The sequence below is a fragment of the Caloenas nicobarica genome, chromosome 9 (assembly GCF_036013445.1).
Source record: "Caloenas nicobarica isolate bCalNic1 chromosome 9, bCalNic1.hap1, whole genome shotgun sequence".
NCBI lineage: Eukaryota > Metazoa > Chordata > Aves > Columbiformes > Columbidae > Caloenas > Caloenas nicobarica.
In genome coordinates, this window is record NC_088253.1 from 18490368 (window position 1) to 18517354 (window position 26987).

At 47.9% G+C, this 26987-nt stretch overlaps 1 protein-coding gene across 3 annotated transcripts in view; it reads right to left on the reverse strand.

The window, feature by feature from the left end:
* The window catches only part of GNAO1 (G protein subunit alpha o1), a 130712-nt gene that overhangs the window by 46450 nt on the left and 57275 nt on the right, over positions 1–26987 (reverse strand). The window contains exons 4-5 of one of the 3 annotated variants that reach the window (XM_065640660.1): positions 7645–7672; positions 5617–5649 (exon numbers count right to left, since the gene is read on the reverse strand). The exons of the other annotated variants lie outside the window; for them this stretch is intronic. Of the exons in view, the coding sequence (XP_065496732.1) occupies positions 5617–5649; positions 7645–7672 (61 nt within the window). The remainder of the gene's footprint in view (positions 1–5616; positions 5650–7644; positions 7673–26987) is intronic. 3 annotated transcript variants of the gene reach the window in all.

Genomic DNA, 26987 nt, shown 5'->3' on the forward strand with positions numbered 1-26987 from the left:
TCCTCTGCAGGGAGGACCAAGAGTTTGAAGATGTTGGGGCGGGGGAGCATTTGGCTGAGGTCCTGCTGCGAGTGGGAGCTGCATCTGATGGGACTGAGGCTGAGACGTTGCTGGTCGAGGTGTTTGTGGCTGCCTAGAAGGAGCCCCAGAGTTTGGAACAAATGAAAGATGAATTTGTAGCTAAATCTCTCCCGTGCTGCTGTATCGCCAGCAAAATCAAGACTTGAGTGCTTGTAATGGTCCCAGAGGAGCTCTTCCTCAGATCAGCAGGGATTACAGAGACTAAACCCCAGCAAGTTCCTCCTTACCCGAGCAGAGGCACTTCACACACTGACAGATTTGCTTCTATGTGGTTTCAGGTTGCTACAGAGAAAAAATGTCCTATATTTTCTTTACAAGAACATCAAGAAAGTTCCCCAATACTTTGGTAGGCAGAGAATGGGGTGGGGAAGAAGAGGAAAAGTGAGGGAAGGGAAGAATTGGGAATCTGGTGGGTTGGGTGTCAGCACTGCCATGCCAGGGGAAGCTGTTCTCAGGCTATTAACAGGAACTTTCTTTTATTAACTGCTCTTTTCAGAGAGAGTGGATAAATGGGACCTCCGGTGCAGCATTAGATGACAGGATAGTCCGTAAAATAAGAGGCTGGCAGAAAAATGTCTTTATAGTGGCTTAACAAGGGTAGGCAGAAATAGGCTGGGGGCCCGGAAGAAATCTTTGATGCTGTTTTGTGTATTCATTATTTATTCTTCTGGCACAAATATAGCATCAAAGAATGTCAAAACCAAAAAGTCCATAATCTGCTGTAGCTGATTAGTCCTACATCTCTGTAACCACAGCATCACGTAGTATTGACAAGGAAAATCAGCAACAATGGGAAAAAGTGCCCAGCATTTGTGACACTTGCGAGGACGAGGCAGGCTTCCTCACTCCGGTGGGGATGCACCAGAAGGGATAAGAAAATCTGCAAGCATCTTGCTAGCCTGGGCATCTGTGAGGCTCAGCTCCAATGGAAAATGCCACGAAACAGCGAAATTGCTCCCTTGTGTGTAATCCTACATGATACATATGGGGAATATAAGGTGAATTCCTCCCTTAAAACACTTTGCTGCCATTGCAGAGCACCTCAAGCCCCACAAAATGGTGGGGATGGCATCAACACCTGTCTGCTGTCAAGAATGGAAACAGCTGCAACATCTCAAGCACCACGCTGGAACCTCTCCGTGGCTGCGGCCGGGTGGTGTTCACCTCAGGGGTGTGACGCTCCCAGTCCTCGTCCCCTGTCTCCCAGCCCCATCCCATGTCAGCCCTTTCCTTCCTCCCCACTCCCTTTGTACCAGCCGCCCCGGCTCTGCAAGTCATGCAGCCGCTGTGGCCGGGAGCCCTCCCTCGGGGCTGTGCGGAGCAGAGGACCATGTCGACATGAGAAACAAGGCATAGGCTTAATACTGTACTGATTATTTTTTGGAAGATAACGTATATTCACTTTTTTGTGGAATGCTTTTGCTGGCTTGGAAATATTTCAAGTACCAGAGTGGGATTAGAGAGCTTCTTTTATTTTGTTTTGTTTCTTTTTTTACATCTTTGCAGAAGAAGGAGTAAAAGCCTACTCCGAAATGTTCTCCACAGAGGAAGTGGGATTTGGCCGTGTCCTGCAGCGAAGGCTCTGGATAAGGGGAAATGGGAACAGGTCAGCCCCTCGTCCCTCCTGAACCCCCTTGCAGAGGGGTCAGAGCTCTCCACAGACAGGTTTGGGGCAGAAGCTGAAGTGCTCCGCAAAGCTCAGGCTGGGGTCTGGTCCTGCTGCTGACTCACCCTGTGCCACAGAGCAGAATTGCCAACAAAACCTCAGAGCAGAGATTTGCACAGCTGTCTAATGGGTCTGGAAATGAGATTTCTTCTAAAATAAGTAGATGGGACCTATAACCACCACAACGGCATGCGCGGTGGTCCCTCCATCGCATGGTTGGTGGGAAAATGGGAAACCCCGACAAACCCAAATGTCTGCCATTCTTAATTCTTTTCTTTCCCTTCTCTGTTACTTTGGCTTTTCCTCCCTGGCGATCCTCCCTCTCCCTGGCACTACCGCAGCTCTGCCTGCCCGCAGCCATCCCCGGCCCCACAACAGCCCTGCCGGAGATGCCATTTCTCTCGCAAGCGTTCAGCCCGTGCTGCACTGCAAAAAAAACATCCCCGGCAGAGTGAGCGATGCCAGTAAGATGCTCGCCTTCCCTCCACCTCCTAGGGCTACTTTCTGCCTTGGCTACAAGCCCGCTGCATCTTTGTGTGGTTAATAAAAATAACCTAAAAGTACTCAGGAGCAGACAGAGCAATCCCAGAGACTCCAAACATCTAAGGGGCTTTGTTTCCAAGGCAACATCTTGTCTCCTAGCTGCAAAAGGCCACGGGAATGAAGGCAGCCTATGGAAAATGAATAACTCAGTGACAACAACGACAACAAAAATCTGCTGGGGAGCGTATCAAGGAGGGAGGGGTGTTCTTGGGGGAGGCAGGAAAGAGCGAAGCTGAGCGAGCCAGGATGAGCTGCACGGAGCACGCGAAGCACCAGGGTGCAATTTATCTCATGAGAAGCACAGTTCTGTCCCCATTGAAATGCACAGCACCACTTCCACCGCCTTAATGGGAGCAGGGGAGCTTGCACAAATCGGCTATTCTTTTCTTTTCCCCCTTTTTTTAAGCTACAGTGTTTGAAGATTCGAGCTAGTTAAAAATAATCCATTGTCCAAGGCAGAACCTTCCTGGGTCCCAGGGGCTTTTCAGCCAGGGCTGTAGCACACTTTTGATTTCCCCACCCCGGGTTCCCACTGCCGGAGCTGCCTCCTCCCCTCCACCACGCAGGGCAGCGAGGCGGGAGGTGCCAGAGCACGGGAGCATCCCTCCGGCTCTTCCCATTAAGAAAGAAACAAGTTTTCACTCATTTTTCTAGGTTTCCAGAGCTGTGCAGTATGTGAATCTGTCTGCAGTCCAAACTGCGGTATCGTTTTTTTCACTATGGCTGCAAGGATGGTTTAGCATTTTGAGCTGGCTAGCAGACTCGAGGCTTCAGGCACAGGGAAAGCAAAGACCCCTCTGTCCTCCATGTCCCACCGGTGACAGCCGTGGCCCCTGTCCGACAGCACCCTCCCTCCAGGAGGGCAGGTCTGCGGCTCCGCTGCGGCGCTATTTAACACACATGCTGCCTTTACGCAAGTCACTGCTGCAGTAAAATGCCCCCGAGATCATTTATGGAATTGATATCAGACCGGGAAGGGAGAGGTTCCCCAGCGCCAGCCGAGACGTTTGCCTGCAGGCGCCCTGCTCTTGCTTTTCTTCTCCCTCACGTCTCACCGGAACGCCTAAAAGCTTGGCACCGTGATGCCAAGTGAGCTGATGGAGCTTCTCCTCCATGTCCCAGGAGGTGGCACAGATGCCTGGGGAGTGTGACAGGCATTGGATCGGGAGCTCCTCTGGAGCTGGCTCCCAGCTCCACGGCAGCACGGCCGACACAGAGCCCCACCATGCCAGGATAGAGCTCCTGACATGGGGAGGGGAGGATGAAGGAGCCTGGGTGTTTCCCTGGGGTGGCCAGGAGGGACAGAGGACATCAGTGTGCTGGTCTCTGTCCTGGGCTGGAGCCAGCCACAGGCTCACGCTCCTTTTCCTCAGAGACTCTTTGAGATGATGAACAACTCAGCTATTGATGTCCCGTCTCATGTTAAAACATTTTATTTAACTAATGTCTTTCCTTTGTACTGTCTCTCAATCAATACCATGTGAGCAAGAGGTTTGCAGAGGGAGAGCTGCTGGGAAATGCTCCCTTTGCACTTATTTTTCGCACCCTCTGCTGTGGGCAGAGCAAATCCATCCACATGGATGGACAACTGCTATTTATTATTCATCTTGGTATGCCGAGCAGAGCTCCATCTGAGCAGGTTTTGAGATGACACTGTTTTGTTTCTCACCCCTCCTCCTTGGCATTGTTTTAATTTAGCTTAACTTCAGGGAATTCCTCTGAAATTGTCCCAGCATAGCAAGGCTAGAATTTGACCCATCACCCTGCCCTGGGCACTGAGATCGAGGGGCTGCCTCTGCCTCGGGTCTGCCTGTGGTGGGGCACAGGCTGCTGTCACCACATCTTCCCCCCCAGAGCAGAGCCCAGGCTGTGACAGGCGGCGCCAGTTTGTCACTCTCCCTTGAGCCGTGAGAAGACGCTGCCCGGGTGAGCAGGCAGCCTGCCCATCGTCACCAGTCTGCTGGGAAAGCTGGGGACAACCAGGCTGACGTGTCACTCTGCTCCCTCCCATCCCAGGGGACACTCGACAGGGGCAAGTCCGGCCAACTGGGAGCTCCTGGGGCTTGGGGATGGACTGGCAGGAACAAGACATGAATTTAAGAATCTGAAAAGCGTGGGATTTGGATGTTTGCACTAAAACAAAAATAGAAGTGGTAGATGCCCCATCCCTGGAGACATCCCAGGCCAGGCTGGACGGGGCTCTGAGCAACCTGATGTGGGTGAAGATGTCCCTGCTCATGGCAGGGGTTGGACTGGATGAGCTCTGAAGGTCCCTTCCAACCCAAACTCTCCTGTGATTCTACGAAAACCAGTACAGCCATTTTACCCTCTTGCCCCCATTTCTTCCTTCTTACAAGTACCCACCATGTACATTGCACTCTTGGTAATTTTCTGCCCTAAACTCATTTGTGATGTTCCTGGATCATGTTCCACAGCCACAGCTTTCATCCTTCCATGGCCGAACTTCACTTCTATGTGACATGATTCCCACAGACCACATCAAGTTTTCACTTGCAAATATTCTTTCAAAGCACTCAGCCCCACTTCAGCATGACATATATTGTGTGGTTTGTGCCACCCTCTGTACAACTGGCTCTCAAAATAGTTCATAATATTAATACGGGGATTGGGGATTTTCCAAAGCACTTGGTATTGACCTAACCTGATTCACACTGAGCTCAGCTGTAGATTGTTATCAACGGGGAACAATGAATGTTCCTGAAAATCCCGTCGCTTGGACATAATAGAGAAAATAGACTTTGCAGGATACATTATTATTGGCTTGTTAAAATTCTCACCTACATGTCTTTAAAAATGTATCTGCTCAGGTCATTAATGGCATCTGCATGGACGGTCTTGTCATTATGTCTGAATGAATAAATAGTATTGATACTATAATAAATTAGAGCTAAAATACAGCCAACTGGGTGACCAGCTACCTCTGCAGAGTATTTACTGGCTGGTTTCTCGTGTTGTTTCAGTCTTTCAGGAAGCATGAACAGGAGACAATACAGATATCACCCGTGGTCCTAACATGATCAGGTGCTGAGCACCCATTGAACAGCTGGGGCACTCCAACCCTTTCCTGAAAACCTGCCTGTCCCTTAATTTTCTGTGCAACTGTTCTGCTTCAGATGGCTTAGCTCGCTTGCTCTCCACAGACACACACACAGGCTGGATTCCAGACCCTCAGCCCAGAGATAGACAATGCACGCTCACATCTCCTCTGCAGATAAAAATTGTCAAGCTTTCAACTTCCCTTTGAGCTGCTATCTTCAGAGTAATAGGTCAAGCTGGAAATGCATTTCCAACCCGTGTTTGCCTACCAGAAGAAAGCTCCCCATCGCTCTTTGCCGCTCCTTGCGAGGCACAGCGTTCCGTAATGAGGCCATTGATGGAGCCGTGGTATGTTCTTTTGTGCCTGCCAAAACCCTGCTCCCTCCTATTCAGCTCAACAAGATGCGGAGCCCTGGTGCTGCCAAGCGCCCTTTCAGCTGCCAAAGGAAAAGGAGCTAATCAAACAAGTAGAAGAGCCCCAGTGCCAGGCTCCATTCCCAGCTCAAAGCTGTGGATGCAACACCCGCTGGCCGGACCCATGGGCTCTGAGCAGCTCCTGCTCTGCCCATCCCAGGGTGAGAGCCCTGGGCTCCGCCGTTCCCGGTCCGCATTACTGCTGCCTCAGTTATCTCACATCAGAAAGCTGCCGCATTGATCCCTCTCAAGGCGCACCACAGCCTGCACTTGTTAGGCCTTTATTTTTTAAAAAATTCCTTTCCACAATGCCAGCTTCCTATCTCTTCCCTCCTTTTTTCCCACAAGGAGGAGAAAAGCCTCATGCTGTTCCTTTCACATCCCCCGGGCCCATCAGTGGGCAGCACACTTGAAGTCATCGTTTTTGCCTCCGTTTCAAACTCTGCTCAGTCAGAAATGAGAGGAGACTGTTAGTTTTCAGTATAAATATTTCAAGCATCGTATGGGTGACTCCCGTAACACTGCTTGGGCAGCGATGCCGGCATTACTGGCTGGGTGTAAATCGGCATCGCTGCGCCGGCTCTGCTGCTGCTCAGCACCAATTCACACCAGATGAGGACGGGGTTTGTTTTCGGCTGCATCCTGATCTGCTTATCCAGGACATTCTTCCATCTCTTCATTTTTAGCACTGACATTAAGTATTTAGAGCATAAAATGACTAATTTGCCTTTCTGCAGTCACTGTGTTTTGAGGCCATTTGGGAATAGCTGAAGTTATTTGCCACCTAAAGCCCAGTGAGTTTAATAAAGAGATCGTACGTTTCCATAATGCTTTGGATCCCAAATAACTTTGTGCAAACTGCTTATTTACCACAGGGCTGCTACCGTGCAAACGGCCAGGAGGCAGCTGCCACCAGGGTTAAACACAGGGGCTATTGAACAGCTTGTTTACCACGTGTAACGCTTTAGGATGGGAGGTGTAAAAGTTGCTTTGCCAAATGAATAACACCAAGTTATCTGTTTCAGCTGGAGCTGCTCCAGTGCTTTTGGCATTACTAAAGCTCACGGACACCGCAAAGAATATTTAAAGAGGCAAAACATAATTTGCACGCTCTGGAGGTTGGCCATGGCACCGCTGTAAATGCTTCGCTGCTCTTGCAAAAAAGTGCCACTGGCCCTTCAAAGGTCGCGGGTGCTCAGCTGCTCGGGGTTGCATCTCTCTGCCAACACTGGGCCCCCCACACTGAAGGGAAAAATAGGCCAGCCCCAAAGTGGGGAAGGATGCTGTGTGCTCAGCGGCCCTACATCCCTCCTCCGACACTCTCCTTCCTTGCTGGAAAGCCGGCCTGAGCGATCTGTCCTTGCGTGCACTGATCCCGGCTTGGCCCGAGCCGCTGGAGGGGAGAGCAGCCCTAGCAACGCCATTCCCAGTGACCCCAGGCTGGTGGTGCAGCCGGGGCGCTGGCTTGCCAGTGCTCACGGGCAGGGAATGGTGCAGAAGGGAAGCGCCGGGCCCTCCCAGCCCCAGACACAGCAAATACATGTGGGGCTGGTTGTTGTCAGCCCCTGCGGTGGTGCTGTGTTGGAGCAGAGTCAGCAGAGCCGCTCCTGATGGACCTTCGGCTGCTCATACTGAGCCCACTCTCATGGTTACCCGATATCGAACTCCTCTGCAGCACCAAGGTGCTGTGTTTACAGCAGTCGAGTCCCACTGTGATGTGGAGGTGGTACAAGAGCTTTCCAGCAGCTCTGCTCCCAGTCCCGACATGGCAGGTAAAGCAGGGATGTGCCACTTGTGGGGCTAGTTTCCTCTCTACCACGGCCCATCATCCCTGCACTGCAGGAGGGCCCCACACCCACCTGTGTTTTGGCTCATTCTTTAACTCCACACAAAAGCTCTTCTGCTCTCTGGCTGGTCTAGGAACCGTCTGGCTGCATCTGTAGCTCCTGCTCTGCTGAAGCCCTGAGAGAGGAGTCTGTCTCCTTCCTCTAAAGTCTCAGCTGAAAGGGTCATGGTCTAGAGCAGGCAGTGGTGTGTCAACCTGATTTCTGTTTATTTTCATGGGTTTGGCGAGTCTTGTCTTCAAAATCCATCTGCAAGCCTTGCATGTTGCTGGGTTAGGGCTAAGGAGCTCCTAAGGCACGACGTTGTGCAGGGAGCATCCTTCTGGGCTGTGCTGTCAGGTGCTTGTCCCCCTCTCTGCCCATGTCTGTGCACTGGACCGAGCTTTGCTTCTTCCATGGGAGAGCTAATTCCCCTCTCCTGACCATTAGTCATGCTGCTGTCACCTGCCCATCCGTGCCCAAACCAGTTTGTGTGATGTGGTATCTCTACCCACCCTCACTGCTCCGCAGCAAGTTTCTCCCCTTCTTCTTTCTTCATTTCTGTGAGAAACTGCTCAACCCCACCTCCCAACATTACGGGCCCGTCAGAAAAACAGCTGAAAAAACCCATGCATAACCTACACCACCAAACTCTCCATCCCACTCCGCCAGGCCAGCCTGATGGACTCATAATCTAATAAATTTTTCCATTTTAATGTTAACTGTCCTCATCCCCCAGCTGGGTAATGAACACTGGCAGGATTTTCCTGTGTTCGTAAATATTTCCCTGCTGCTGCAACAAGGCTGTTTTTCCCTTTCTCCATATCGGATGAAGATGGCTGCGGTGCCAGCTCGCCATGTAAATTTAATAGCCTCCCAAAACCTCTGTCCTACATAAATATGAATGTATTTCATCCAAGAGGAGCCTGTTATTGAAGGAGCTGCGTTGCTAAATCATTCAGAAGGTTATTGTTTGAAGTACTCACAGTCAACAGTGCCTTGGCTATTACAGCTCAAAAAAGGGGAGGGAGGGCGGAGGAAAAAAATGAGCGGGGATCATGGGAAACTCTTTAAATGAAGGAGCTTACGCATTGAGATCAACAAGGTATAAACAGGGCAATGCCAACCAGCAGGTCTGGCCCCAGGAGGACGGGCCAGCTGCAAGCAGCTCGACAAATTATTCACTGGCAATTGCTTTCTTGCTGCTGCCCTAACTTATTTACACTCCAAAAGATTTCTGAAGTGTGTTTATTTAAGAAAGATGAATCCAGAGGCTCTGGAAGGGGAGAGGAGCTTTCTAAAGGAATCTGGCCCCCACGACACAATTCGTTTCACTCATTAACCCTCCACGCGAGGAAGGGGCGGGAGCGCACTAAGTGCTCATGCATTATGCATCAGCGCGCCGTGTAAGGGAGTTCTGATTTGATGGAGGCTGGGTTAAGAGGCATTTCTGTGCTTTTCCTTACTCCTTGGTGTCACACTGAAAGATGGAGCGATGTTGTGGGGGTGGTGAAATTGGGAGAATTACAGCTCCCGCACCCAGACACCCATTGCCACGGTGCAAATGGAAAGAGCTTCACGGTTCCTGAAGGACGTGTATTCCCCTGGCGTTAACACCTCTTACCAAATTCAAACATTTCAAAACTCCTTTAGTAAATTCCTTACTTTCTCTAAACAGTTTTGTGTCATCAGTACATGAAAGTACTCAACTCCTCATCTACAGCCCTGTGAAGAAATGTAGTTCTGGGTACTGCAAGGACTCAGAATAGGCACAAGGTCTAACTAGAGACCTTGCACAGACACTGCACCTTCTCACTGAGCTTGTAAACCAGCAGCTGACTGAGCTCTGAGTTTCTAAGCTGTTTTCACTCATTTAATTGATGATGCAACTGGATATATCTGCATCTCTGTCCTTTACTCTTTACTGATTCATCTGTTCCCCAGGCGGATGCTTAAAAAGAATTTGCTTTTTTTCACACCTGCAAACTGCAGAAGCAATCGAACTGCCTGCACAAGTGCCGTATTTTAAGATGTCCATCTGATCTTTGGGAGGGAATAATTAAGCAGATGTTTATCTGCCCATAACAAGTTGGTTTCATACTACAGTTTGCTAGAAGGGGTAAACCTATATAGGCCGTAAAGTATCTTTTAGGTGCATGAGCTCCACAACCAGTAACCCTCACTTGCATTTTGGAGATGCCCACGATGGACATTGCTGTCCTAGTTCTGCTACAAGGCATCTAAGAGCAATGCCTGCAGCAGCCCAGGTCTCTTGGGTCACCATGGGATGACAATGCCCCATCATTTTGCTGCTGATTCAGCTCCAAGATACGAAGCAGTTATTTTCCTGTGGCTTGGCTCCTCCACGTGATGCTGTTCAGCACCTTGTAACACCAAAGGGCGAGGACCCCATCTTGTTCTCACTTAAGTTTAACTGAATGTATAATTAATGTGAGGAGCTCACTCCCGGTGCTGCCACTGGAAAGGCACCTTTGACACCACCTGCCCTGGCCCTGCCGTGGCACTAGAGCAGCACATATTCATTTTTATGACGAGTGAAAGACATCTGTCACTGCTCAGCATTCGGAGTTTTGATTTTTGTCAACGGGCTTTCATGTTCAGATACTGCTCATACATTGCGACCTGGCAAAGCTATTAAAAATACAGTTTGATTTTGGTCTCACTGCTGATCAGTCCAGTGGGAATTCTCACTTAATCAAACTTTAATATTTTCCTTGTAAATTTCAGAAAAATCAGTAATTGCTCTGATAATTAAATTTTCAGATCATGTATCAAAGGAATAATGCCATGCATGGGATAAGCAACAGTCTGCCTCTGGAAGCCCAAACATCTGAAATGGAAAATTCTGCAGAAATTAGATAAAGATTTGAATATACTGCTGGAGAGCTAAGAATAGACCATATTATTTATATCGTCAAAGGAAGCGGCTGAAATCACAGAGATCTTTGGAGAGTAAAGATGCTCAGACAGTTATGCACAGGAATCATGTTCATGGAGCTCAAGTGGAAAGCTACTGACGTCTCGGCACAGGCACGCTGCTCCCAGCGGGCCCCACAGACCAGACGGCATTTCATGCAGTATTAAAATGCCAAGCTCTTCCCTCCTGGAAGATACACTCAAGGTACCTTCCAAGTAACCGAGTAGATAGTGGAGAGTAACTTGCCCGTTGCAGAGATGTCTTATGCCCCACTGGGTGCGTCTCCACTGTGCTGAAGTCCCTGTGTGCTGCTTTTGTCCCATGTCTCAGACGGAGAACTTTATTTCAGAGATTCATTAGTGCTTTCCCATTGAGTTATTCTCCAGGTCCAGTCCTTCTTAGAAGCTGATTTCTGACTAGATCAGAGAATAAAATGAAAGAGCTAGTGGGAAAAATTCAAAACATCCTTCTAATTAAAAATAAAATAAAATAGAGGCCTCATAGCCATAACAGATGACTGCATTTCTCTGAAGTTCACATACTTTAAGAACTGTGCCTCTCTCTCTTGAGACCATGACAGCAACACTCAGTTTTTCCCGTACTCAGATGCTTTCAAGCTGAGAAGCTTTTCCAGAAGTACAATAAATGCCTGCTTTCTGTCGTCTTTTAATTTTTTCTTTCCTCCCAAGTATGTTCCTCGTCTCTTCACTGACACTTTTCACCATTCCCTCTTGTTCCCCATCTCTTTAACTGAAGGTGAACATCTCCAGCCTTGAAAAGTATATAGATGGAGGGGTCCTGTTTCCTCTCTCTCATCGTTCACAACTCCAGTGGCTTTGGTGAAATGACTCCTGTTTATAGAATCACAGAATGATTTTGGTTGGAAGAGACCCTCAAGATCATTGAGTTCAACTGTTAACCCAACACTGTCACTAAACCATGTCCCTAAGAACCTCATCTATGTGTCTTTTAAACCCCTCCAGGGATGGTGACTCAACCAGTTCCCTGGGCAGCCTGTTCCAGTGCTTAACATACAAGAGAGGAGAGTCAGAGGCCATGAGCCTGCTCCTCCACTGTCCGTGTGACACCTTTCTTCCATCACGTGAAGGCAACAGGAGTGTGTGAGATGCAGGTTGGAGCGTGCCCATCCGCAGGACTAGGAGACAGATGCTTGGTAGGAAGGACGCCTGCAGCTCCAAGAGGCTCAAGTGCCAGATGAAAGATCTGCTTTCCTGCGAGAAACCAGCAGCGCCAACCCCAAACCACATCCAGGACCCCCCTGCAGAGGAGGGAGCAGGGGCTGTTTTCACACCACCTACCCTGGGTGCCTGGCTGAGATGCCACCAGCCTCTGCACGGAGCTGTCGTCAACACTTGCAAAGAAGGTGATCACTCATCGCTCTCATCGATTTAGGTGCGGAGGGAGAGCTGATGTTCATGCTAATTCAGGCTTCTTTTTTTTCTTTTTTGACACTAGATGTCTGTTCGGCTTTGCCAATCCCATGTCCATCAGCCAGCTGGATGCTGGGGTTGCTCCTCTGTGCCACGACAAGAAGTTATGCTGGTTTTTACAAAACAAACATGCCGACAGATTTTGGCAGGTAGTTCTCTCCATGTCACGTTTAGATAGTATTAAGTTCTCTCACTTAAGCAATATTAAATGTTTACTTTAGAGTGATGACAAAATATCATCCTTTAATTTTTTCCTTCCATTTTATTTTTCCTCTCACTTCCACTTACCAGCTAAGCATTGCTATTGCTACGTAGCAAAAATGAAGACACTAAAACTGTTCTCTTCAGCTTTTCAATGTAAAAAATTCCAGCAGAACCAATTTCCTTAAAAATTGTGGGATTTTGAGAAAGCTGCATTTTTAGACAGAAAATTACTTACAGGGAAATAGATAAAATTGGATAGAGTGCATGTGCTGGCATTGGCTCAGCTCCTTCCATCTAGAGGAAGGAGAGTTGTTTTAAAATTCGTTCACTTGGATGTGCAGGAAAAAAATGGCTATGATTTGTTTTGATGATTAAAATGTCCAAAAATATCAATTTCCTGTCCATCATGCAGAGCGTGTTCGTGTCAGACAGCAAGAAGGAAAATTTATCCTTGAACAGTGACAGAAGACCATGAATCCAGCTACCTCCTGCTTGGTGCTGCTGGGCACGGTGGGCATTCCCACCCCATGCACAGCCACTATGTCAAGGTTAAAGGGTTACAGAGATTGTGGACACATTCATCTGCAGACCCATAAATCTGTAGGTAACTGCTTATTAATAGCTCCTTCATAGAATCATAGAATCATTTTGGTTGGAACAGATCCTCAAGATCATCGAGATCAACTGTTAACCCAACACTGGCACTAAACCATGTCCCTAAGAACCTCATCTATGCATCTTCTGCTAAGAAGACCAGAAATTCTGTGCTAATTGATCCATCAGGCAGCTTTTGCCGATCACATGCACTGAAGTAGCAACAAGTGTCCCAGATACTTTTGCCCTGGTGGTGAAGAACCAAGTGTAGCACCTGGGAGGTTTTGCTGGGAGGATAGGAAGCAACCCCCGGCCTCATCCTTCAGCATTGCAACGGTGATGCCACCTGGCACGTCACCGGAAAACAAACATTTCCCCCTTTCTCATGCTTTCTCCTTTTACTGCATTTCAAGTGTGGGATGGGCTAAATGAAAAGGCTCTACAGTGGTTTAACAGTTCATAGCATCTTCAAAAGAGGACAGCCAAGGTGTAGGGCCAGGAGAGCTCTTGGGCTGCTTGGGTCCCCCGGTCACTGTTGGTGCCCCATGTTGTGGGAGGGAAGGGGTGGCTGTGGAGATTGGAGACACACGTGGGGTGACAGCGAGGCTGTCAGCCCCTTCTTCTTGAAAGCTTCGATGAAAGTTCCAAAAGGCAAAAACTACAGAGAAGTAGGTGGTTTGGTGACGATGACGAAGAAGTGGCAGAGGGAAAGGGTGCTCCCAACAGCACTTCACTCTCCAGAGTGATATGTGCGACATCGCACCCCGGGCAGCACCAGGGATGTATCTGTACCCAGAGCCAGCGCTTCCCCCGTGCAGTTCATGCAGCAACCATGCTTTTCCAAGAAAATGTCAGGGGAACATACCGCTGTGATGGCCTGAGTCGCATTCCTTCCTCATACATTCCTGGGGAGCCTGATCAAGATAAACTCCCCGAAGCTACCAGGTAGCACGTGCACAGGGGAGCACTACGGGGAGCATATCCATGGGGAACACACATCCAGGAACAAAAGCTGCCTGAGCCTCATGCAAATACACACCTTGCAGAAAAACAAAGCACCAAGTCCACTTTCCAGCACCCTGCAGGTTTATTGAGAGGAATAGCAACAGGAATGGCAGATGAACAAGGGTTAACAAAACCAACAGATATTTCCTGTACCAGCACAAGCAAGTTGGACAGAGAGGTGTGGGATTTAGGAATTGCATCTGTGGGCAAGCGCCCATCAGAGTCGGGCAGGCTGGGGCGCAGTCCCTGTGCTCACAACCAGTAACAGCTACAGCTAGTCTCAGCCTAAAGATGCTCTGTCAAATATTTTGGGCCCAGCCTTATCGAGGAACTCTTCATCAGACAGTTACACAGCCAGTACTCATCTGCTCTTGATGGTTAGCAGAGCCACATAAATGGAGAGAGCGGGGCACCAGAAGGGCTTTAGCTCCGGGGAACTGAGGATGACGGATGCCGGAGAGCTGAGCAGATGCAGGGGGAAGCTGAGGGAACACCTCTCGCTCGCTGTCTCAGATAACTCAGGGGCTCCACATACTCAAGAGGATAAGTCATGTTCTAATGTAGCAATTACAGCTTCTGTTAGAAAATCCATACTCTGCTTTAAGGGGCTTCTGACAAGCAATAACAGGAGATTAGCAGAGTACAGAGGGGCTCTGAAGCTCCTGACAGCAGTTACTTTCTTTAAGGTGGAGCGGTTGATAGGCAACCAAGTTAAAAGTTGGAGGGATACAGCAGGTGTCTTCTGTCTTTCCTCTTTCCCTTCATCATCACCCTTCTAACACTTTTAGAGTCTATCTGCACACAATAGGTCCTCCAAAATAATCACCTCTCTAAATCTGGAGAGAAAAAATGCCCATTTTGTAAGGGTCACCCAAGCTATCTGCCCCCAGTCGATTCAGCCTGCAACCCGACTGCTCTTCTCCAGCCAGCTGTTTGTCTGCAGGCAGCTCTGTGTCCTCTCCCAAAGCAGGTGGCACTCAGGTTATGGCTTTGAGACTAAGGAACTAAGTCTTCCACACTTTTTTTGGGAGAAAAATAATCTCTATCACTTTCACAATAAAGGATTTTCTGGGCTCTGGCTCAACTGCCTGGGCGTTGCAGCAGTGTAGGAGGTACTTTTGGTTTTAGGGTTCCTGTAAGTGAGAACAGTCAGGAGCTCAGGCAGGGAAGCGAGGGAAATCCGAGAAATCTAAGACCTAGTATTGCCTTTTTTTTAAAAAAAAAAGGTCCCAAAGAAGAGGAAAATGGCAAACTGTACCATAAACTGGAGGCTGGACCCTTGGAAACTCGTCTGACTTCGACTTCTGAACACCTTTCATTTCTCTTTGCAGCTAGTTTTTGCTCTGAAGCTACACTATTCAGATCTTGTTTTGTGTATGTGTAATTTCCCTGCTCACCTTCTGGAAATGCAAAGCTGTCTTGCCACCCTAAACCTGTTCAGTAACCCACTGGCCAGATCCAGCTGAAAAACCCCTCACCAGACAACCCCATGACGGTGCCCGGGAGTGCCAGGGGTAAGTACTACAGCACAAGAAACAGCAGATTTCGAACTCCACCATGCCCTAACTGAAGCGTTGTTACAGGCTGAAAACCCTTTTTATCTCACTTAAGCTTAATTGCACAAACCACTAAAAGCTTCCGCCCTCGCTCAGTGGCAGCTCTGGTACCAATTGATTTGAAACCCAAGTGCTCCCCCACCCCCTCCGGCGGTACAGAGGGCAGTGGATTTGGGTGCAGGAATCAGAAATTCCCAGCTGCTGAACTTTTAAAGCCTGCTAGGCTGCTGTCTTTCTAATGCTTGTGTATCAACGGTATGAGGCTTGAAGACTTGTTGGTGCTGAGTCACTGGGAGGCAGAACTTGGTCTGAAACATACTGGGAAAGTTCACAGCTCCAAACTGACCTGACCCTCTGACTCAGGGTGTGTGTGTAAGCAGTGTATAAAATTTCACTCTAAGGTCAAGTTCAAAACCAGAAGATTCCAGCATTGTGAGAAATGACTTGAAAGATTTTAGAGATGTAATGGGAAGTAGAGACTGAGCTAAAAGACACCTGGCATCTTCAAAGGCAGGAGGATCTCAGGATGTGGCAACTGAATGGGCAAATATTGCAAGAGCCTCAGATGCTCAGAGATTTTGCCATCCCGTACCAGGCAGATGAGTTTGAAAATGTCAACAAGGAGTGCTCCATGAGAGACCACTTCCATGGTCAGAAAGTCCCAAGGTGTTTCGAACCTTGCCTCCGCTTCCCAAGCGAGTATAGCAAGGTTAAAGGGGAAGGGTAAGAGATGTGGGGTGTGGAGGACAAAAGGAGGACACAAACATGAGACAAATAAACATTGAGTATTTTCTCACTTCAGAGTCTTCTTTAGTGTAAGAAACATACTCTGCTGGAGTTTTTATCTCCCTGCCAGTCTGGCATAAACCCAAATTAAAACTAGAGGATATTTTTTGCAATGCAGGTTTTTTTTTTTTTTCTCTGATCCTATCCTGTTACTGCTATCAGCCATGGGCAGCTAATATAATCAAGAGACTAAGCACTAGAATGAAGCTTGAAGTAAAGGTCAGGAAAGCAAAGCTCAGGGGAGGTGGGAATGGCCACTGGATATTTGGACACTTTGACAGGATTGACCTCATTGGGAAGAAAAAGGCCGAGAAACCTAGAAGAGAAGCTGTTGGGCGGCGAGGGGAAAGAAACAGCAAAGGAGGTTTATTGTCTGCTTTTACACACACACAGCATTAGCTGAAAACACAGAACTGGAGACTGCATACCTCACGACTGGTTACGGGTCAGGCTGTCACCTCGTGGTACATCATCTTACTCAACATACAAAAGCTCTCACTGGGTAACTTTTCCAAAAATGCTCAGTTTCTCCTTCTATCAATTTTTGCTCCAACAGTCACTTTCTGCATGAGCAGAAGCCAATGTTTATGATTATGCTTGCAAATGCCAAAGTTCCCCATGAAAAAAAATAGACCCACGTTTACCTGGCAAGTATACTATTTTAAACTCTTTTGCAGGGAAAAAAATTCCAGTTAGGCAAGAATATACTTAAATAGCAGTCGGCTTGGCGTCATTATCACACATACAAAAAACATTTGGGGACCTCTTTTATGTGCTGAATATTTCATTCAGTCCCGCAGTGCAGTGACTCCCTAAACCTTTAGTGAGCTGAGCTCTGCTTTTGAGGCTCTAATTTGCTGTTGCCATGACATTGTTAATGTCTGAATTGCTTTTTTTAACCACTCTTCTCCTTTTTTCAACCTCTTGCAGAGGCATTCTGAAATAGTGGGCACGAGCTGATCTTGTGGAACAGCCTGTGTGTCCTCAAAAATAACAGAAGAGTGTTTGTTCTTACAAGCTGGATGGCTGATACAGTCTTGATGAAAGGATGATTACAACCCTGACAGATGATAGCTTTTTAACTGGAGAAACCACAATGAACATAACTGACTTAGCTGAGATAATTCTGGCTTTGGGATGGGGTGGGGGTGAGGAGTGGGGACCTATTTCATCTGCCTTTTTTTTTTTTTAAGCAGTGACATTCAGGAAAGAAACATTATTAAATAAGCAAAAATTCATTGTTCTCTTATGCTTAATTGGGCTTCCAGAGTGAGTAGATTGTGCAACATAACATTAAATTGCTCGGCAGTGAGTTTATTAACGTACTTGCTTCCCAGACCTGAGAACTGAGAACAGAGAAATCTCTGTCCAGGTCGACCTTAGCAGAACAACATTGCTTCCTTAGGAAACAAGTTTTGCAGGAGATGTATTTCCTTTAATGGAATAATACCTTCCGATTGCCTGGTTTCTTAATAATACAGCAGCCTTTACTGTTCAGGAGTTTAAAAAGGATGTTTTGAGCTGTTCTGAAGAATAAGTCATCTCAGCTCACATTCCCTGGGCTTCGACTCTTCCCTCTGACCAGCCTACCTGGATGCACACATCCTGCAGCACGTCTGCTTTGGGACTTGCAGTGCAGCAAACTCTCCTGTCATCACCTGTACCTGCAGCTACACCAGGCTGGCAAACATCCCATCGCCAGCGGGGAAGAGGAGAGGGAGCCCAATCTGTCTCTGCTGCTTGCTTGAGGGGCAGATCTCAAGAGCTTTGAAGCCCAAACCTGAGGAGACTCATCTGAGGTCACCCGCTGTCATCTCCTCCCAGCAAACACATTCAACACTGTCCTAGTCCCTGTCCCAGCGCGAGCCTGAGACAGACTCCGAACGTATTTTGATACTGGTATTTTGATACTGGTATTTCTGCCTTTGGGATACATCTTCTGGTTACCAAGGCTAGAGAAGTGGAAGACGTTTAACAAGTGTCAAAACTTAAAAAAAAAGCAGCAAGCTTGACAGAATGAACAGCATGTTCTCTAAAGGCACCATCAGGATCGTAGGTGAGACTTGAGCAGCCGTCACAACGCAGGCGAGAGGGCGATTCCAGTGCTTGGAACACTGGCCTCGCTGTCGGGGTGGGACCCACGCTCATAAACTGTGTTGTGCTGTAATGCAGTGGGATGTGCACGGCTGTCCTGGTGTCTCTGGTTTTAATTCTGGACAGTTGCTCCCAAATGCTCACTCTGACAGGATACACAGTGTTCCCATAATGTCCTGGCCAGATGTAGTTGGTTTCTTTTCAATTCAATCTCTGCTGGGCTCCACCCTGGGAGCTTTAGTGGACTCCTCTCTTACCAGGGCTTTCTCCAGTCAATGATGTATTCCTTATTCAATGGGAAGAAGAATGTGTCCAAAAGTGTTAGTTGTTTTGGGGCCACGGAGAGTGCAAAGTGCTATTTAAAGCTTAATTACTCCATAATGACTTCGAATACTTCCTTGCTTCAGTCTCAGTTTTTATAGGTACATCTGAAAGTAAACAGTGCTCTTGGAACGCACTAACAGTGACATCTGAGTATTTCCAGGGACCTACACTGTAAAAATGTCTGCCCACCACTGAAAGGAACAGCGATCGACATTTCAGATAGCAAACAAATGCCTTTGATTTTCTCCTGTGCCAAAAGAACGCTGATATTGTCTGTCTCCTGGGCATTCTTCAGTATGCCTCATTAAGATGTTTATGAAAAGTTGCTCTATTTGTTCTGGTGTAAAACACCAAAACAGGCCTTGGGGCCAGGTTCACTTAAGGGCACTGGATGTGCCCAGACTGAGGATCTGGGCTGGGGGGAGAGGGGGAAGAGGGAGAGACCATCCCCTGGCAACTTCTCACGGTTTTCTTCCAACAGCTCAGCTAAGGAAGACCCTAACCCAGGGCTGCTACTCTCTTTAATGGAGAAACTTGGCAAGACCAACTCTGCTGTGTTAACACACATCTGTCTGCAGGATTTCCAAGGTTTCGGTCCTTAAGACAGAGGTGGAGGCAAAGGCAGACACAGAGCACTTCTAGAAACTGTTGCTTTTCCCAAATTGAAACTCTTAAGCAAAACACATAGCTGAGGAACAGCCCCCTGAAAATATCACAGGGACTCTACAGTCTTACTGTCTTTTTTTGCTCTGTAAATACCAGGGAAATGTGTTTGGTTCTTTTTTTTTTTTTTTTTTTTAATAAACACTTGCAAAGAGCATACCAGAAGTCCAAGGTTAAAACATGAGTGGGAAAACTTTCTGTGGCCAATTCTGCCAGTGCATTTAGCAAACCTTTGGTGTTCACACCTACTAGGGAGTCTCTTAATGAATCAGATGGATATCTGATCTGCACAAACAGTTGTATGCACATACTTACCATAACATATAGAATCAGCCCACTTCTCTTCTGCAATTACACATGCCAGTGTGCTAATGGCAAATGTCTAGTCCTGCCCTGTGCTAAGACAGTCATGGTTGCTTAACCACATTAGCCCAGTTACTCCCAAGATCTCTCTCTCTATAACGAATAATCTTCAAGTTCAAGTGGCAAAGGCCCATTTCCATTTTTAGAGATTTGAATGTCAGCCACAAACTTAGATGTAGATTGCTCTGGAGATCTACCAAATATGGACTCCTGAAAATTCTGTCCTTTTGGAAAGGTCAGAAGTGACTGGGACTGCAAAATCTTTCCTAGCCTGGCAAGCTTGCTCTGAGTTGCCACACTTCGGACTAAGTGACTCCTGACTTTGGACACAGCTTTAACAGTGTTTTTTAATCCTAGGTTTTCAGGCGTCATGATGCGATGTTGCCAAGTGAACTCAGATCAGCTTTATGTGCAAATCAAAGTGGAGCATAACTGTTGGCTTCAAACTCTTGAATTCTCCCTGCATGATACAGTTAATACAAACCTTTAAAATACTGTGATGGAGCAAATTTGAGTGGCGTGAAATAGGATTGTAGTTCCAACATCTAATTAGAAAGCATTGTGAATTATACACTTTTTATAATACATAAACTGGTTATAAATAAGACAGCTGGAGAGATGAACAAAAAGTTACTTCTTGAAATCTGGTGATGCAAGAGTATTATAGGATCAGCTGCTTCACCAGGAACCAGAGCACTTTTAAGATCTTCCTATCTCAGACCCTGGACAGGTGTTTCCCAGGACAGCAATGATTAGTTTCTCTAGTTCCACAAGCAAGAATTAAGTCTTTCAGCTTATATTTTCTCTGGGCATAGACTAAGGGGTCATTGACAACATTTTTAAAGTTTTTGGATGAAGATGAGCTGCTTTTGCTGAGAGTTCATCTCCCAGCATACTTCACCTATATCGGCCAAGCAGAGAGGGCTGCTGGACTGGACTCTCTGTTCATAATAGGCATGACCCCATCACCTCCTTGAGGACTTTCCCCCTGGGCCACATGGAGATGGTGGTAGCAGCAGGACTACTACTATTCCTCCTCCTCCTCCTCCTCGTTGTGTAGGCTGCTAAGGTTTAGCAGCCAGTATTATTCAATATATTCATCAACGACTTGGATGAGGGAATTGAGTGTACTATCAGCAAGTTTGCTGATGACACCAAGCTGGGAGGGGTGGCTGACACACCAGAAGGCTGCGCTGCCAACCAGCGAGATCTGGACAGGCTGGAGAGTTGGGCAGGGAAAAATTTAACGAAATATAACAAGGGAAAAGGTAGAGTCTTACATCTGGGCAGGAACAACCCCAGGTTCCAGTATAGGTTGGGGAATGACCTATTAGAGAGCAGTGTAGGGGAAAGGGACCTGGGGGTCCTGGTGGACAGCAGGATGACCATGAGCCAGCACTGTGCCCTTGTGGTCAAGAAGGCCAGTGGCATCCTGGGGTGTATTAGAAGGGAGGTGGTTAGTAGGCTGAGAGAGGTTCTCCTTCCCCTCTACTCTGCCCTGGTGAGACCTCATCTGGAATATTGTGTCCAGTTCTGGGCCCCTCAGTTCAAGAAGGACAGAGAACTGCTGGAGAGAGTCCAGCGCAGGGCCACAAAGATGATTAAGGGAGTGGAGCATCTCCCTTATGAGGAAAGGCTGAGGGAGCTGGGTCTCTTTAGCTTGGAGAAGAGGAGACTGAGGGGTGACCTCATTAATGTTTATAAATATATAAAGGGTGGGTGTCACAATGATGGAGCCAGGCTCTTCTCGGTGACAACCAACAGTAAGACAAGAGGTAATGGGTTCAAGCTGGAACACAAGAGGTTCCACTTAAATTTGAAAAGGAACTTCTTCTCAGTGAGGGTGACGGAACTCTGGAACAGGCTGCCCAGGGAGCTTGTGGAGTCTTCTTCTCTGGAGATATTCATAACCTGCCTGGACGCCTTCCTGTGTAACCTCACCTAGGTGTTCCTGCCCTGGCAGGCAGATTGGACTAGATGATCTTTCGAGGTCCCTTCCAATCCCTAACATTCTGTGATTCTGTGATTCCTCCACCTACACCTGCATGTAGGACTGGCTTTGCTGAGACAGGTATCTCAGGGGCTGGCTGGCTCCAGCATCCCTGGACTGCTGTGTGAAGAAGGCAGGATGGCTCCTTTGGAGGTGACGGCAAAGTGCAGACCCAGAGGAACGGTCCCCTTCTCCTCTGGCATGCCCGTCCGTTTGCTGGACGTGTCCTGCTCCCGAATGAACGCCAGGAGAGTCACTGCGCTCCCATTTCGCTGCCCTGGGGGGATTCCTGTGAGATATACTGACTTGGGTTCACATTTAATAAACTGCTTTGTTTTTAATATTGTTTCTTACTTGCCAATTAAAGCTCCCTGTTGCCAAAGCAACAGAAGGACATCAACAAAAGCAGGAGAAGAGCAGGGCTGTGTTACCCCCAGGAACTCAGGTGGCACAAACATCAGAGCCTCATTTGTCCCCTCTGTGCTGAGCAGCTCTGTCAGTCTGTCCATCTGTGCCATCAGGGCTGCAGGGCCCTTCTCTTTTGGCTTGGTATGAGAATGAGAAAACACAGGCAGAATTGCCAGGGTTTCTTCACTGACAGGTTAGGGGGTGGAAAAAGAAGCCCAACTCCAGATAAATAGTCTTGGGCAGTGTATACAGAAGGGAAGGCTGCTGGCTTCTGCCCGGGCATTTGGGGGGGTTGGCCGGGAGGTGTGCGCTGCGAGGCGCTGGCAGCGAGCAGGACGGCATCACTGCCTCTCCGCAGAGGGGCACTGCGGCATCTGGAAACCAGAGGATGAAGGCTTGGTGGTGAGGATGGTCCACGTGAGCCATCTGCCCGCTTGGGTTGCTCTCTGCCACGTTGGATGTCCTATCTGCAGAGGCAGAGCCTGCTCTTGGAAACAAGCCATTCCCAGCGATAACGGACGGGACAGCTTTAGCTCTGTTTAGTTCAGCCTGTCCTAGTCAAAAGCTCAACTTGTGGATGAAAGGGATAGCTATTTGCACAGCTAGGAGAGCACATGCAGATCTGACCTTTAGAATAACCTTTGACGGTTATGGAGATGCTACTTTTATCACTTTACCACTTGGTACCCTATTTAGCATTCAACTAGAACCTACTGCCCCTTTCTTTCCTGCAAGAACTGGAAACAACCATCTGAGAAGCTTTGCTGGTGGTCCTGTGGATGAAATTGGATTTCCTTTCCTTCCGTACATCAAGCACTTTATTTCTGACCACTTCTAGCATATGTCCACCCAGACTGAGATGCTAGGCACTGCTTCAGTTGCCCTGGATTTATAGCTATAATTTTATGTGTGTGCACCAAGGTGCTGGCAGTTCAGTTCATTGTTTCACACAGCGCCCTGATGTCTGGTTCAAACCCAGCTGTGCCTCATGGTAACCCACCATAAGGTCAAGGGCTGGGTCTCTGTGGATTTGGAAAAATTTCATCTCACAGAGCTAACACCTTTACTGCAAGCATTAATGGGCACTTTTGATTAGCAGCCTCCACTTCCACCTCAGAAGAAACAAATTAAGTCAGCGTCTCCCTGTGGTGTGTTTGGATTTGGGCTGCCGTTTGCAGAGGATGCTTGAGTGATGCTCACCCACATCCTGCCACTCACCTTGGAAGGAAGCACCGATACTTCCCCCAGTTCCCGCCTCGGAGGAGAGGAAACATCTGGTTCAGTGAGGAAGAAATAAAGCAAAGTCAGCATCGCTCCTGCCTGCTCAAGAAGACCTGACTCTTTAGCCTGTGGATGATCATCCCCCTGCTAGAATAGCCAGGAGGAGAACCCAGTTCAGTGCTGGTGAGGGGTATAGGGACTAGCAGTTCACTGGAAATTGTCCTGGCACTATTAAACCTCCTTCGCGGTGTTGAGTGTAGCAATGTGATCAGTAACTCCAGGTCTGAACTAGGAACTGCATAATCAGTATGAAGGGAAATCTGATTTTTCTGGCCTGGGGAACTTGCTGGACTAATTTTTCCTGATCCCTACAGCTTCTTACAGAATAGGGCTTATAACTGCACGGTGTGCTGGAGCTGCCTGATGCGTGCAATAGGGTTTATAAGGGCTGCTGGGGAGAACATTTTTTTACATCCGGAATTTAACTCTGAGAAAGCTGGTGCTTTGTGGTGGACTTGGCTGCTGAGCTCAGTTCTCTTCCTAAAGGGTCACTGAAGACTCACTAGCACTGGAACTAATTCCTGGTGATCTCTTGGAGGATTTCAAGGCAAGTCAGGTAATGATGGTGTGGAGTGATAGGCTTCCCCTCCCCATCAGCCCTCACTATTTATTTGCTGCCCACTCTTCCTTTGCAAAGTTGATGGCAAAGGAGAAAGGGACACAGCAGAATAGCCTGTCCACTCCCTCTATCCTTTGTACTCTTGGATCAACCCAGAGAAATGAAGCTGAAAATGCATGTTGACAAGCAGCATGACCCCAGAACTGGGGTCTCGCCTGCCTAGGAATTTAGGGGACAGATGATTAGTGGTGGGGAGGCAGCTCAGAGCTGCTGCCTGTGTGGATTACTATTAGCAGCTCTGTCCTCATCATCCTTCTTCTTTTTCCAAATAAATGTATCAGCTGATCATGCTTTCTGTTTTTAAATGTGCTGGACATGGCTTGCTCCTCAGCCTTACAGTGCAGCGGTGCCCAGGGAAGGGCTGTTGGAGGTGCCTGCGGGCAGCGGCACAGCTGGTTTGCGGCTGCTGGACAACATTGCGTGAGGCAACTGCCTGAGCAGGGCCAGGTTTTGCACCCTACAGCTCCTTCAGGAATGAGAAGAGGGGAGCCAGAAAAGGAGTGTCAGCCCAAGAGGTGACTTTTAGGCTGATTCAGTATAGTAAAATGTCTGTGCATACAGCCCGTGACTGTGAAATAAGCAGTGTAGTTTGGGTCCAGCTCCTCTTGGTTTCTGAAATCTCATGGCCCAAGGGCGATGCTGAAATTGCTCAGAGTCCTCATGCTGAGGGACAGGCTTCTTCCTCCTCATATACAATTCAGGGATTTAGGGTTGGGATTGTTTTGTGCATGTAAATTTTTTAGTTGGATCACCAACAGGAAACAGAAGATGCTCATTGCTTAGTCTGCAACGCCGTAAAGAGCGGCTCAGCCCTGCAAAGCCTCGTGTGCTGCTACAAATCGTCCTGTAGCCTTCCCTGAGGTTTTGTTCTTGGAGAGAAAGTGGAGGAAATAAGGATTTTTGCCTACTCACTCATCACAAGACCAGCCTGAACTTGACTCATGATCCACCATAATGCTGAATATGGTCTTTTCAGCCTTCGTATGTCTTTTGCCTCTGGAGTAAATTAAATAAAGAAGACTGCAATAGCGCCATGTGTACACCAGTCGCAGACAGCTGATTTAACCCTAAGCCATATCCCAGGTGAAGGATCTCACCAGTGGAAGTGGGCAAGGGAAGACACTTGCGTGCCACAGCAGCTAAGAGAAGCAGAACTTGAACTCGCCAGCAAAAAGCTGTGCACCATGGGAGGGGTTGCCTGCAATGCACATCGAGGGAAGCTGTAATAAAACAAAAGTCCGTTTAAAACTAAGGGACGAGGATAGCACAATATCACCGGTTAGAAACCTTTGCATGCTTCATTAATATGGCAGTGAACTTGGCAACAGAAAAGCTTTCCTAAGCTTATAGTACCAATAACAGTAACTAAGGAGAGTAAAAGTTGGAAGAAAAATGGCTTCGAGATCTTTGGCTACAGTACTGGTGAGGTGGCAAGGAAAAACTAGCCTAAAATTCCAATGTCTCTGGCATCCACAGTAACGTCACACTGCACCTCCAGATAGGTTGTGTTGCCAAAACCTGCCCTGCATAAGAGAGAAAAAAGTACACAAATGCGATGACATGTAAAGAGGAGGAATGGAGATGAGACCTGGTTCTCACTTGGAAGAAACTAATTCATAACTTTACAGAAATAATTCAAACTCACTGGATGGAGACCACAGGCATCTCTTTCTTCTCAGAAAAATCTTCCTTTGTTGCCTGGAACATCATTTACCAGCACTAAACCTCTCATAATTTTAAATAAAAACCCAATAAAAACGCTCTCTACTTCGGCACCGCTGCCTCCTGTTGCTGGGCTCTGGTGGCCGGGGTGATGGGCACAGGCAGGAGCTGGGCTGAGCTGTGCCGGGCCCTGCCATGCCCTGCCTGAGGAAGGCTTGGCCAGGACACCTCCTCCTCCTCCTCCTCTGGAGCACAGTGGCCGCCGGCAGGTAGGAGGGATCAGGATAGGACTCTTTTTGCTTCCCAAACCTGTGGAGAGCTATTTTTAAGTCTGTTTGCATCTTCTCTCATTAATGGATGCTCATTTCCTTTCCGTAACACATTCCCGTCCTGTCCCTACTTGTAAAACCTCTTCAAATTGGAAACAATTTCTCTGGAGCACAGTCTTGCTCCTGTTTTGCTATATCAGCCTAACTAAAAAGTAGCTGGTTGTACTCAACACATGACTCAACAGCCTGGACACCCAACTGAACATCTGTAATGTGTATATCCAGCAGGTAAGATTCAATTAGTGAAGCCCCTTGCCACAAATGAGCAAACATCTGCCCAGGGACAGTTTCAAAATGCAGAAAGTTGGGATCACAAGTGGATGAGAACCATATAACTAACCAGAGCATGTTACTGTGGGACCGTTCCTCTGTGTCCCTTGATTCTCCATTCCAATCATCTCAGTGTAAACCAGGAGTAATTCCCCTTTAATCAATGGAGTTTCGAATCTAGTCTTAAACCAATCTATAGGAAAATGAAGAATAGCCAACCTAGGGGAATTATTTCTTATCAAGGGAAAAGTATCTAGCGACAGTCATGCCATCAATACAGAATATGCTGCAAGCCAGAAACTCCTACAGCCCTGGAAAACGAAGAGCACAGCAGAAAAGAGGAAATTTTTTCAGAGCCTGTGGGTGAGATTTTCTTTGGCTCCCGAGTGGGTTTTGACACTCGGAGGGATGTGCTGCAGTGCCTGGAGCGATTCCGGGGAGATGTGCTGCAGATTCAGAACTCCGATGGGGAAGGATGAGGCGTCCTGGGCCCCCAGCGACTACCTATCAAAAGCCCTAAACTGGACACAGGCTGATTCGCATCTCCTGCACTTTTTTTCCTGCACATTTTCTCCCTCTGTCTTTGACCACAAGGTTAAACATCGCCACAGTGCAAAATGATACTGTTTTACAGCAGCCTTCCGGGCTTTGTTGTTTCTAATCTTCATCTGGACCTTGATTCTTTCCTTCATTTGAATGAAACTCCAGGAACTCCTGCCTGGCCCCCAGTCCTGACGCAGGTAAATGGCATCTTTGGGATCTGGCGGCCCTGGTTGAGGTTGGTCCCTGTGGCATCGCTAAACATCCTCACACCTCACTCAGCAGGTGAGGCTCATATCAAAGTGGTAACTAGCTGTTAAAAGAGT